General features: G+C 32.3%; 1 protein-coding gene across 1 annotated transcript in view; it reads left to right on the top strand.

Moving 5' to 3' along the window:
* LOC131853057 (fibrinogen alpha chain) overlaps positions 1-12,742 on the top strand; it is a 104,311-nt gene that overhangs the window by 89,779 nt on the left and 1,790 nt on the right. Inside the window, exons 2-7 of the mRNA XM_059203852.1 lie at positions 2,505-3,632; positions 3,800-4,004; positions 10,459-10,590; positions 11,006-11,193; positions 12,033-12,176; positions 12,600-12,724. Coding sequence (XP_059059835.1) covers positions 2,505-3,632; positions 3,800-4,004; positions 10,459-10,590; positions 11,006-11,193; positions 12,033-12,176; positions 12,600-12,724 — 1,922 coding nt within the window. The remainder of the gene's footprint in view (positions 1-2,504; positions 3,633-3,799; positions 4,005-10,458; positions 10,591-11,005; positions 11,194-12,032; positions 12,177-12,599; positions 12,725-12,742) is intronic.

Here is a 12,742-nt window from a genome sequence, read left to right as displayed (position 1 = left end):
AATGTCTAAAATTGTACAAACCAATATGTGTATTTAACTTGTAATGACAAACTATCGCAATAGTATTGTTTGGAATCAACGTAAAGTTATATTTATCAAACGCTGTATATAGGCATTTCGTAACACAAATAGTTGTTTTTATGACTGTAATTAAATCAAAATAATTAATAAAAACGTAATGGATTGCCACTTATTACAACATAAAGTAAGTTTTACTGCACTAAAATCGAAATTATTTTTATTTTATTTGCCAAATAAAGTGTGGTGGTAAAGATTGGAGGAGCGAATGAAACTAATTGTTAGGTATATCACAAGTACTGAGTGGGAACGGAGATCATATCCTAAGGAAGGTGTTAACGTATGAATGTGGATGGTACCCTTATAGGGTAGAGGAAGACCGAGATGGATGGTCTGTATGAAAGATGATATGGTGAGAAAGGGAGTAAATAACGAGATGACTGCGAACAGAGATGAATGGAAGAGAAAAACATATTACGCCGACCCCAAATAATGGGATAAGGAAGAAGCAGGTGATGATGATCACAAGTACAAAGCATTTTGGTAGATAGAATCGCTTATTGGTAAGTTAATAGTGCTCTAGTCCTTAACCGATCTAAATTATGGTCATTGGCTCAAAAAATCAGAAAGTAACCATGCTAAATAGAACACACTGACCGTGTTGATAACGCAAAAATCGGGGTTTTATTTTTGATAGCCAGTTCCGCTACTGAAAACTTATGGTATTTTTTATAGTTACATTTACGTGTAAGTTAAAGTGTATATTTTTGCTTCTGTATAGTATGTTGTTTGTAATATTTTCGATATAATATTTCAAACAAAATATGTAAAGATTTTATCAATATATCTACAGTCGACTATATAATATCGAGCTCGTCAGTAATCGATTACTAGTAATCGTTTTATTATTTATTCTACAATTTAACTAATTTACATGCACGGTACGTATAGTATGCAGTAAATTTGGCACAGCGCAGTTAAATGCTAGAGATTATACAGTTTAATTAAATATAATAGTCAATATTGACAGAAAGTCAAATAAATTCGTAAAGAGCATGTTTGCAAGTCGATTAAATAAACGAAAATGCAAATTGTCTTAACAGTTGTCAATACAAATAAACTGCACGATTAATCAACAACTAACCTATTCTTGGAGATTAAAAAGTAATATATTGTTAAAAATATTTTTCATGACCCTTTTCATTTGGTAAGTTATACCATCTATCGTAGGTACGTCTAATCAAATACTACCTATATAATAGTTTCATATCTTTACTCTAAAGCACATTATCTTATTGGTGCGCTAAAGTAACTTTCGAAGTTTAAAATTATATAAGATTTCAATTAAGTTTTAGTCACTTTGACCAAAAGAGATAATGCAAACACAAGTGCGATATCAATCTGCTAATAAAAACATTATTAATGAATAATTCGAGAAGGTGCAATCGACCAAGAATGCTTGTTTAGCGATGTATTATTGGAATTTACTATAATTGTAATACTTTTAAATAATAATATCTTGTTATGTTATGTACTGATTGATCCTATTATATAGTAATCATTTCATGTTCTTAAGGATTTATTAGTAATGAAGGGAAGTAGATAGAGATATTTCAAGTTGTGACATGTAGAATTCATGTGGAATTCTAAATTAACCATTTTGGTAGTTACGTCGTTATAAATAAATTCTAAAATATGGTTTAATATTTAATCCTTTAAGATAATTGTGGTAAAGTATCCTGTCTGAAATGTTTTAGAATAAATGTACTACATATATACAAAATAACAGCTTAACATAAGTATCTAATACGAAATTTATATCTATAGTCTTGTGGGCATTTTAAGGAAAATCAATGCAAAGTATTTGGCGATAACTACAATAATTGTAAATGTAGCCTTATACTTTAAATTTTAATAATCAATACGAGATGAATCCTATTACTAATACATTAATGTCTAAAATTAAGAGACAAAAAGTTTTTTTTTATTTAAATATGTCTTTATTCTACTAATCATACAAGCGTAAGTAAGTACACATAAAATGACATTGGGAGGTCCAAGCGTGTTAATAAGTGTGCCTCGCGGCTCTTGTATCACGTAGGTCGCATAATACTTAAGGTTTCTATTTCTTTATTGCGTAAGAACACCGACTGATATGCCAATTTCACTATAACCTATTGTTATAGCAACCACTCTAGAGAATAACGGAATACTGTAGAAGTATTATGTTAACTCAGTAAGTTGATCGTTTTGTAACTAATTATTTTGATGTCAAGATGTACTTTTTAAATGAATAATTACCGCTAAATTTATAAATATATATAGATATATAGACAGACAACAGAAAAGTTTACTACTCATGATTAATGTACTTAGTGGGTCAAATTTTCAGTAATATGTTGAGTCCCAATAATAGTATAGTTACGGACTAAATAACTAATTTGTATTAATATTATTGTAAACACCGTTTTTTTATTTTGTTTCAGGGAGCAGTATATATTTAACGTATTTGAGGTAATAGTCAGCACATTGGAAACGAAACTTCAAAGAATAGAAAACCTCGATAAAGCTGTGGAACATCTAATGAGAAGAGTAGAAGCCCTGGACTCCAGAGTTAATGATAACATTCACAAAACGGATGCCATCATATCAAAATTGGGCAACCTAGACTTTAAACTCTTCAGCCATATAGACCATGATGGAGAAGAAACATATACCGAAAACACGGCAACGAAAAAACAACTCGAAAAAAAAATAAGTAATTCTCAATTATTGGATAGAAAATTAGAATCTCTCGACCAAAAAGTTTCAGATATTGACTCTAAATTAGTAGGCCTTAAGAACCAGATAGATAATAACTTCCTGCCTGTAGATGATATTAACGCAGAGGCAAGTGAAAAGAAACCTATTAATCTAAATGTTGTAGAGATCGCAAAAAGTCTAAATTCGGAGGTTATTAACGAAATTACGAAAGAAGTAGACCAATTGCGAACTTCAATGTCAACAGTTGATCGTAAATTACAATTTCATATTAATCTTGTTTCCGAAAATTTGGGCAAAGTACTGTACATGATGGCGGACGTTCACGCCGCAGTAGTAGAGCCCGAAGCAGCTTCGATCAATGTCAACAGTTTGTTCAAAAACCGAACAACTACTAGCACACAATCACCAGTCACGAAGGCCAGCAAGATAGATACTCTTGTAAACAAAATCATACCAATGATGAGTGTGTCAGAAAAAATGGACGAAGTATGGGACGTTGTTGTAGGAACAAAAAGTTCAGTAGATGATTTGGTGCCGAAATCAGATGAACTACTTACACAGACACAACGACAAGAGCGTGCTATCGGACAGATTCATAACGACTTAAGAGTTAAAACTAATTTGATCATAGAGAATTTAGACATGGTAGAAAAGAGGTTGAAGAAGCAGGAAGATGACGTAGCAACATTAGCTCAACGACCTGTAGCCGCCGAGTTACTTTTGGATCCCACAATTGATCGGCTAGTGGAGTATGCTCCAAACCGGTACCGTGTTGATGACCCGTCCACAGACCCCAGCACTAGCACCATGGCTGCCACCACGCCTCCGCCCTCTTCGACAGCAAACAACAGGTGACATCTATCTATATCTATTAGTATGCATTTGCGAATATTTGCATTTTATATTTATAAGCGAACTGGCTGGCGAGGCAAAGCGATGATCCAAATATATATAAAATATAATTATATTGTAGAGTAAGTTAGGTTTGTAAGGTTACTAATGTTTATGTCGCATGCAGTCCGAGCAGCCCGAGCGGCTGGAGCTCAAGCGCAACAGTAACCGTGACACCATCGAGTGGCAGCTCCAACGGGTCCGCCAGTGCTACCAGCCCACGACCCGCCAGTCGGAAAGGCGGCATCATCTTCCCGAGTGTCAAGAATAAACCCATCATAGGCAATAACACTTTTGCATCAGAGATCGTCGCCAACTATAAGGACGTAAAAGTGAGTTAATGTCGTATAATGCACATATATTATACTTTACAAATCATAACGCTGCGATTAATATGTATGCCACTGCGAAAGATATAATATAGGTAAGTAGATATCTACATGTATATTTGCTAAATGTTGTTTATTTTATTGACGGTTGATCGTCAACAAATCACCCGAAATCCAAGCCGAAGTTGTGTTAGTATGTAATCGAATATAAGTCAGTAACAGTAACATTTTGTGAAATCTACAAAATTACTGCAAGCACTTGAGTTGCATTTGAGGAATTTTAATCAGTCTCAATGTGGTGTCGACAAGTAAGACACACAGAAAGCTATCTATTTACTTCCAGCCTTTTACGTCTCTTTATTAAGCAACCACTAACACTAATTAACAATCTGAACTAGGTCTATATACCGATAAATAGTAAGTCTTGATACTCGTAGTTATCTACCAACGTTAAATATTCATTTCGATTACCTTCTGAATGTCATTAAAGTTTAGATATAATACAATTTTAATCAATTCAATTGTGAAATAACTTTGCGACTCATATAAGGATTAAATTATTAGAATTTCATAGATAACACGTATTTTGGTATATTTAGGTAAACTAACTATATTATTAGAACGAATTGTTTGTTAAAGATGTACCTACTTTATTTAATTTCTCAGTTACGCTTAAACGGTTCCACGCATTTTAATTTAGTTTGGTCCACATATCAGCCATGTTATAGATCATTCTAGACTAACACATACTATAGATATGTACGTATTGTACTAGTTGTTACGAGTATAAGAAGATATAGGTAGGTTTAATATTCATATTAAAATTGCTGAAAATAAAAAAAGAAACACATGCAATTTTGTGAGTATAATATAGGATCAATGCAGAAGGCTTACCTCAAGAATTTAATTGATTTCTTAAGAGTAAAAAAAGAAAACTATACATATTTTATTAAATATCGTAGTTCACCAATTTTGAACATTAGTTACATTCGATTCAGTGGTATAATGTAATATAAATGAGTGGATAGATTTTTTAAACATATATATATAATATCATAAGTACAATCTTCTCAATCTCGCCTTCTTTCATACCACCTTTACGATCCTTGATATAAACCATACATTTAGGGCGATCGTTTCAAATTAATACTCATTTAATTATGCAGTCGTGACCAAATCTTACAGTACATAAATAGACCATACCAATTCTTGTGATGCAATATATAGATTCTTATGTGTCAAGCAGTAACAGGTAGGTAACTAATATACTTTGTAATCATCAGTTGAAAATGTAACGTAAAAAACTGTTATTTTAATACAAAACATGTCGGATAATATATCCAATTAAAAGCCATAATATAATAATTAAAAAGGATGTAGTCAAGTAGAACAGAATATTATACTTATTAATAAATTTAATACATATATAGAACTAGCGTTAAATTTCAATAAAATATAGCCTATATGTTATTCTGATACTATAAAGTTTCATCAAAATCCGTTCAGTAGTTGCGAAAAAGAGTAACAAACATCCATACTTACAAACTTGCGCGTTTATATTACTAAGATAATGTAAGTTCTGCAACAAGCAATAGGTAGTTTTGTTTATACTCACTTACAGTCGATACACCGTTGCATCATGTCGCTCGACATAACCGACTGTTCTTGTGCCCTAAGACAATAAATACGTTGTAATAACTCGTAATTGTCGCTCGGTGGGAATGACCAGTTTTTACTCTTACGCGGAAAGCACACGCGTGTAGGCATGTGGATAATGAACCAGATTTATGTAATGAACACTCAACTTTCTTTGCTTCGAATTCTTTATTTTCAATTGCCATTTAACACCATGATGTCTACATAAATTGAACAAAACCGTGGAAAGTTTTGTTTCAGTTAATATATTTTTTTCTAGAAAGGTTGGTTAAGTAAACGAAAGTTATATGATCCAGTTTAGTATTTTAGTAGTTTAGTTAACATTTAATTCAATAAACGCTAGTCATCTAAGTGCTGATAAGTAGAACCAAACGAGACAATAATTTATTTATAAAACATCGACTGTTTTAGCATATTAGTAGGCACATATTCGTTTTCTTTAGACATAAAATATTAAACATTTTATGTACTTTCACTTTAAAATAAACTATTAATACACATTATCGTTAATATTTTATTTCTGTCGTGGTGCGTTTGAACTACATATATTCAGGAAATCGTCAATTCATGACTGTCCAACTTGCTTGCTTTAATTGCTTTAATAAAGTAAACGATAGGATACTGGCATAGTGATTTTCCTTATACTTACAAATTACAATCCGACAAATATATATTACTTAAATTAAAATAAATTAAATGATGCTATGAGTGTTATACCTAATTCATAAAAATATAAACTTTTTCATAATTATATTATGATAATGAGTGGTGCTGATCAATACTGATTTTAGTTATTTAGTTACTCAACTTGTTGCTTGTGTATCTAATGTTTTACTTATATATACTTTGTATATACAGTTTAACTTAAAACTGAGGTCTTTGAGCAATTCGTAAGTATCTTGCTCTAAATTTAAGTGTACTTGGTTAAAGAATTTTCATTATATTTTGGCTAATGACAAGCTACACATGGAATAATTTAAATAAAAATAATTTTGCTAACAGTGACTAAACTGTGGGAAATGGCACTGTATTACCTTATTTTTACCACGGTGGTCTGATAATTTTGTTTTATTCCCTTCACGCCTAGTAATGAAATGTAGGTGTTGAACATTATATTTTTTTATACTACGATGGTGGCAAACAAGCATACGGCCCATCTGATAGGAAATGTTTACCGTAGCCTATGGACGCCTGAGACGCCTGGGTCTCACCTGCGCGTTGAAAAACCCTAAGCTGAGAAAACCTCGGCCGATAGTTCATTCCACAGTCTAAGTGTACGCAGGAGGAAGCTTCTCTGAAACCACACTGTCCGAGACCATCTAGGATAGACGCTAGAGCGTGTGGAGATGAATCCGTTGGCGAGCGGTGCGATGGTAAAAAGTAGCCGTAAGCTTAAATATTCTTACTGTCATCGCATTTAGAAGAAATGGAATGAATTTTTTTTTTAATGTATAACTTACTGCCAAAGGATCGAGTTCTTTACTATCTATACATTCCCTAGCTTAAAACATAATTTTGGCCATCAGAAAGTTCTTAGGTAATCCACTAATATGTATTACGTAAAACACTTTGCAGAATGAATAATTATTGTCTTTACACGAACAAAGAGTCAAATGTACCGATAAATTGGCCAGCAAATAGTTCATTAGACAATGCCAGCTATTCTCATATAATAGTTTGGTTTAGTGGCATGCCAAAATCCATATAGGTACATACTACTTAAATGAATAGAAGAAAAGCAGTTTAGAGTATTAAAATACCGCTACGAGTAGTGCCGTTAGTAATTTGTCATTTTTTTTACGTAACTCTAACGTGCAGAACTTATTTTGGTATCTTTATTACTTACAAAAAATAAATGTATGTAGGTAGGTGTGTAGTTAAGTGGACGGCATTATTGCATGAAGTAGATTTTATTGAAGGTATCTACTGTTGTAACAAGCTACACTCTTTGACTTTCTAAATGTATTTTGGTATATTGACTTTTTTTTTTTATCTCAGGACAATTAACACAGCACCATCTAGACCCACGTTAAGCTACCTAAAGCTTGTGTTATGGGTACTAGATAACTGATACAAGTACATAGATATTTTTTTTTTCGTAAATACATACATATTATACATGGAAAACACCCAGACCGATACAAACAATCATTCTCATGAAAACAAATGTTTGTGCCGTGCGAGGAATCGAACCCGCGACCATCGGACGTAAAGCGGTGTGCTAGACCGCTATACCACCGAGGTCGTCATTATTACAAATATTTTTCTTCTTCGTCTGTCGTTCACTTTTGGCAGGGTGGTCGTTGCTTTTATGATGGTATATCTTGTGGTATAGTATCGTTGTGGTCTTTAGCAACAGAGCTCCTTGCAATTTTGCCTCCACCTACGGTTTTTGGCTGCAGGAGAATATTGTACAATGAACTGGCTTGACAAATATAAGAGCTGTTTATATTCAAGTATAAGATACGTAGAGAACTGTTATTCATCTTTCTTTAAAACTGTTAATTTCGTTTAAAAGAAAGTGAATGAATTATATATTTCATTACCTTCATTCATTGCTCATATTGGACGTAGCTTGATGTAGCCTATAGTACTCGGGGATAATATACCTTATTAACAGTGAAAGAATTTTCAAAATCGGATCAACAGAACTGGAGATTATCCTACAAACAAACATGCAACTTTACCTCTTTATAATATTAGTATAGATATGTTCTATTTATAAATATAATAAAAAAAGAATTGATCGCTCCAATACCAACATAATCCACAGTAGTTGAGCGGAACGGTAATAAAACGTATCACGCTATGTGAAAATACAATGCACGTGAAAGTATGTGCATCCATTTATCTACGGTGGCATTAGTAATATACTAGATATTCATTTCATACACTGTTACATACATTTTACAACAATTTAAGATAATTACTACTAAACTTATAATTCAGTCTGTGGCTAAAATACTTATAATTATAATTCAAAATATCTTTATTCATGTATATCTATTACAGACTCTTGTGATATGTCAAATCTACCGTCAGTACGGAATGCTTTCGAGATGAGAAGAACTGACAAGAAACTTAGCTTGTATTTTTTTCAAATAAATGTTGTATATGTTTACAATAAAAAAGATTCTTTTTAAAATTCAACAATATGGTATTGCAAATATAAAAAGATCGCTATGTGAAAATGCACGTGCAAGTATGTGCATCCATTTATATACTAGATATTCATTTCATACACTGTTACATACATTTTACAACAATTTAAGATAATTACTACTAAATTTATAAACCAGTCTCGAGCTAAAATAGTTCTGAAATCATCTCAAAATCGACTCAGTAACGTACAGAATATAGAAATAGAAATAGAAATAATCTTTATTCAAATAAACTCATTACAAGCACTTTTGAATAGTCATATTTTGATTCTACCACTCATTCGGAATGCAGATTCCTCACAAGAAGAATGAGCAAGAATCCTGTGTGTTGCTCTTTTTAATAGATGTTTTTTTATATAAATAATTACAGTATAACAAGTAAGAGGCATGCGATAATCAACATAGAAATCGCTACGCACTCATTATTAGTGTAACCAGATAATCAGTGCTATGGATTTATAGTTTTTCTATAAAAACATTATTATCGTTAACGAATTCTTCAATTTTATAGTAAGCTTTTTTGCAAAGGAACTGTTTTATTTGACATTTAAATCTTTTTTCTGGCAGATTTATAACAGACTCTGGTATTTTATTGCAAAACCTTACTCAATTGCCATAAAACGAATTACTAACTTTAGCCAAACGACATTTAGGTAAGATATAGGATCTAGATGAATTGAGAATTGTGTGTCTCCTATTCTGCAACAGGCATATTTTTAGTTATGTATATAGTTTGTTCCTAGTAACAGTCTATAAAGAAGATAATAACAGTGTAATTCCATGAAGACCATCAACGTTTAAAATTTAGGGAAGACAAAAAGAATTCAGCATCTGAATTCGTTGACCAAACGGACATCAAAGATATTTTTTTCGTAATGTCTGATTGTAAATTTGTTTTAAATTAAAGAAAGTGTAATATATTTTACGTAATAAAATATATGATAATGGTATCAGGTACTTGTTTAGATTTTATAGAAAAATATAGAAAATAAGACATTTATATTCGTCAATATATATGTATATCGTTGAATATATCGTGTTTGTATACATTATATAATTTTAGCGATGCGAATATAACAGCATCAGCGAATATATATTCATAAGTATGTAATTGTTTATTTATAATTTTGTTGAATTTATCATATTTCCCGATTTTAATTTTCTGTACAATTATTTATTATTTATCTACTTTTCCTTTCCGATCGTAACAAGTCACCAGATTGTGTAAAAAATAATATTTTTTTATATAATTACTATTATTTATCTGCTTATGGAAATATTTTACAAAATTTTGTTTTCTTTTCTTTCGTCGAATTAAGAAATATCAGTAAACATACCAGTGTACGAAATTTTATATTAGGAAAATGAAAATGAAGGAGATAGAGAAAGTATGTTTTTTTATTGGGGTGTTTGGGTTAGGTGCTAAGACCTGTAATACTTCGACCTGTATAGATCTATTGTGTTCGGCAATATTGAAAGATCTCTAGGCCCGTGAGGGAGGGAGTTAAAGGATATTCTTAGGATTCGATGGTTTTTGTCTACTACAACCACAAAGAATGTGTAGTGCTGTTTCCTCTTCTGCTTGGCAAAATCATTTTTTTTTTGCCAAGTATGTCTATAACGATGCTGTATCTTTTCAGGGTTATTCGTGCGTTGACCTGTTGAACGGCGGCATGAGAGAGTCTGGAGTATATTATTTGCAGATCAGAGGCACCACGTATTGGTTCCTGAAAGTTTACTGTGAACAGATCATAGCCGACGGAGGGTGGACAGTAAGTTGCAATTGTTATAGTTTATTAAATATGTTCAGTACATATATATACTGTGTGATATACATGCTTAAGGTCTATGTGCAATATAATTTTCAAAAATAGAGGTATAAATTTATAGCTATTATAATCATTTATAAAAATAAACATTTTTGGAATTTTATTTTAAACTATAAACAGACTGAAGACAGTTGTATTAAAAAACGGTTAAAATAACAATGCGTTTCATTACACACTAATTCCAATATGGTCATATATAGGTACCATTGTTATTTTAAATCAAATTATTTATAATTTCTGTTTGCCCAATGGTTGACTAGGAGAAATTACCTCAAGGTATTGAGTCCGTCATATTCATTTACATTAAAGTTTTAATAAATTAATAATGATAAGCACTAATAAATTATGTACTTTATAGGTGATACACCGTCGTGACGACTTTGGGGTACCCGCAGAAAACTTTAATAGGGATTGGAGCGACTATAAGAACGGTTTCGGAGACCCCAGCAAGGAATTCTGGCTCGGCAACGAAAATATATATATGCTCACAAACAACGATGATTACATGCTTAGAGTTGAGCTGGAGGATTTCGATGGTAACAAAAGGTAAATGTCGTAAATATTGTTTAGATGTCAAAAATATTTGTAGTTCTAGTCAGTGCAAAATGTATTAACACAAGAGGTAAGGTAGTATGTATATATATATATATATACTATATCAGTTCATTAGGACGAATAGAAGTAGGCTTAAGTAACGAATTAAAAGTATTTGGGTAAAGGTAATGCTGTTAAGGTTCTCACTGCCATAAAATTTTCAGAAAATATAAAATAAAATACCTACTTATATATATAAAAATCGATAGGTATTATTATATAAATTACCTTAATTAATAAAAATTATGAATTAGAAGGAAGGTCCAAAAATATTTCTATATTAATGTAAAGTGTAGCCTACTTTAAGCTCTGTAAAATGTGCTTAGGTCCTGTAAAATGGTAGAGGCACAGATCGGTTAATATTACATAGAGGCAGAGCAGTTTTTCACCTATTAGCTGCCCTGGGCACATTAGGATAAAGGCCATAGTAATAAAGCACTATTTTGTTAGAATAGACATTTTTGAACATGACTCTTTAGGGAAGTATATGGTGATGCCCTACCTTCAAAACAAACCTGTAAAATAAGCATTTGTTAAGACTGATTTTCAGACGAGACTAAAGTAGCTATCGGTTATTATTTGGTAATGGAGTAGGGACTAGACTAGACCAGGGGACCCCAATCCATCGCGGAGCCCTGGGCACGTGCCCAGTGCGCCCGGTGGGGAAGAGTGGCCTGCATAGAGGTTGCTTTAGACTCTGTTTTCTGGATAACATATATTATTATTGTGATACAATAATCAAATGCTGAATATACTGCTGTATAAATAAGCAAAACTGCTGTCCATTACAGATACGCGCAGTATTCGCACTTCAAAATCTATTCAGAAGCGGAATACTATAAGCTAGAGATTGATGGATACGAAGGCAATGCAGGCGATTCTCTGAACGACCCTTGGTACGGATCTAATAACAGCCCGTTCTCTACATACAATAGGTAAGATACAATGTTATTTTTATTATCAATAGGTTATGGCAAACGATCATACAGCCAAATAATACATAATTATTAACGATACTTTGCCTTTATATGTATTTTGTGTTATGCAATCACAGCGATTCGGCTCTTTTTATCACCCCACTCCATTTTAATAGCACAAATATATTTGACAACCTATTGGCGCGAAAATGAGAAAACACAAACATTAATAAAATAATGACAGATTCCAAATTCAATTTTTTTCCCCATATTCGTCCATCTCCTTTTCAATGATGGAACAGGCAAACAGCCTAGTCTTCCAAATTCAAATGTAATGTGTTATTTATTTTTAATTGTAACAGTATTTATGGCCAGGTCAGACTCTGTATATGATTTCTATCCAGGTGTAATAATAACAAGTGGTTTATTAAAAATTTACAGAGATAACGATAGATCATCCCTGAACTGCGCGTCAATGTTAAAGGGTGGTTGGTGGTGGAAGTCGTGTGGTCGCGGTCTCAACGGACTATATCTTCACGACCCACAGGACCTAACTGCCAGACAAGGTACATTTATCAATAGAT

Source organism: Achroia grisella, unplaced genomic scaffold (assembly GCF_030625045.1).
Source record: "Achroia grisella isolate CSIRO2021 unplaced genomic scaffold, CSIRO_AGI_Agris_v1 utg874, whole genome shotgun sequence".
Lineage (NCBI taxonomy): Eukaryota > Metazoa > Arthropoda > Insecta > Lepidoptera > Pyralidae > Achroia > Achroia grisella.
This window is presented reverse-complemented; position numbering and strand designations above follow the sequence as displayed.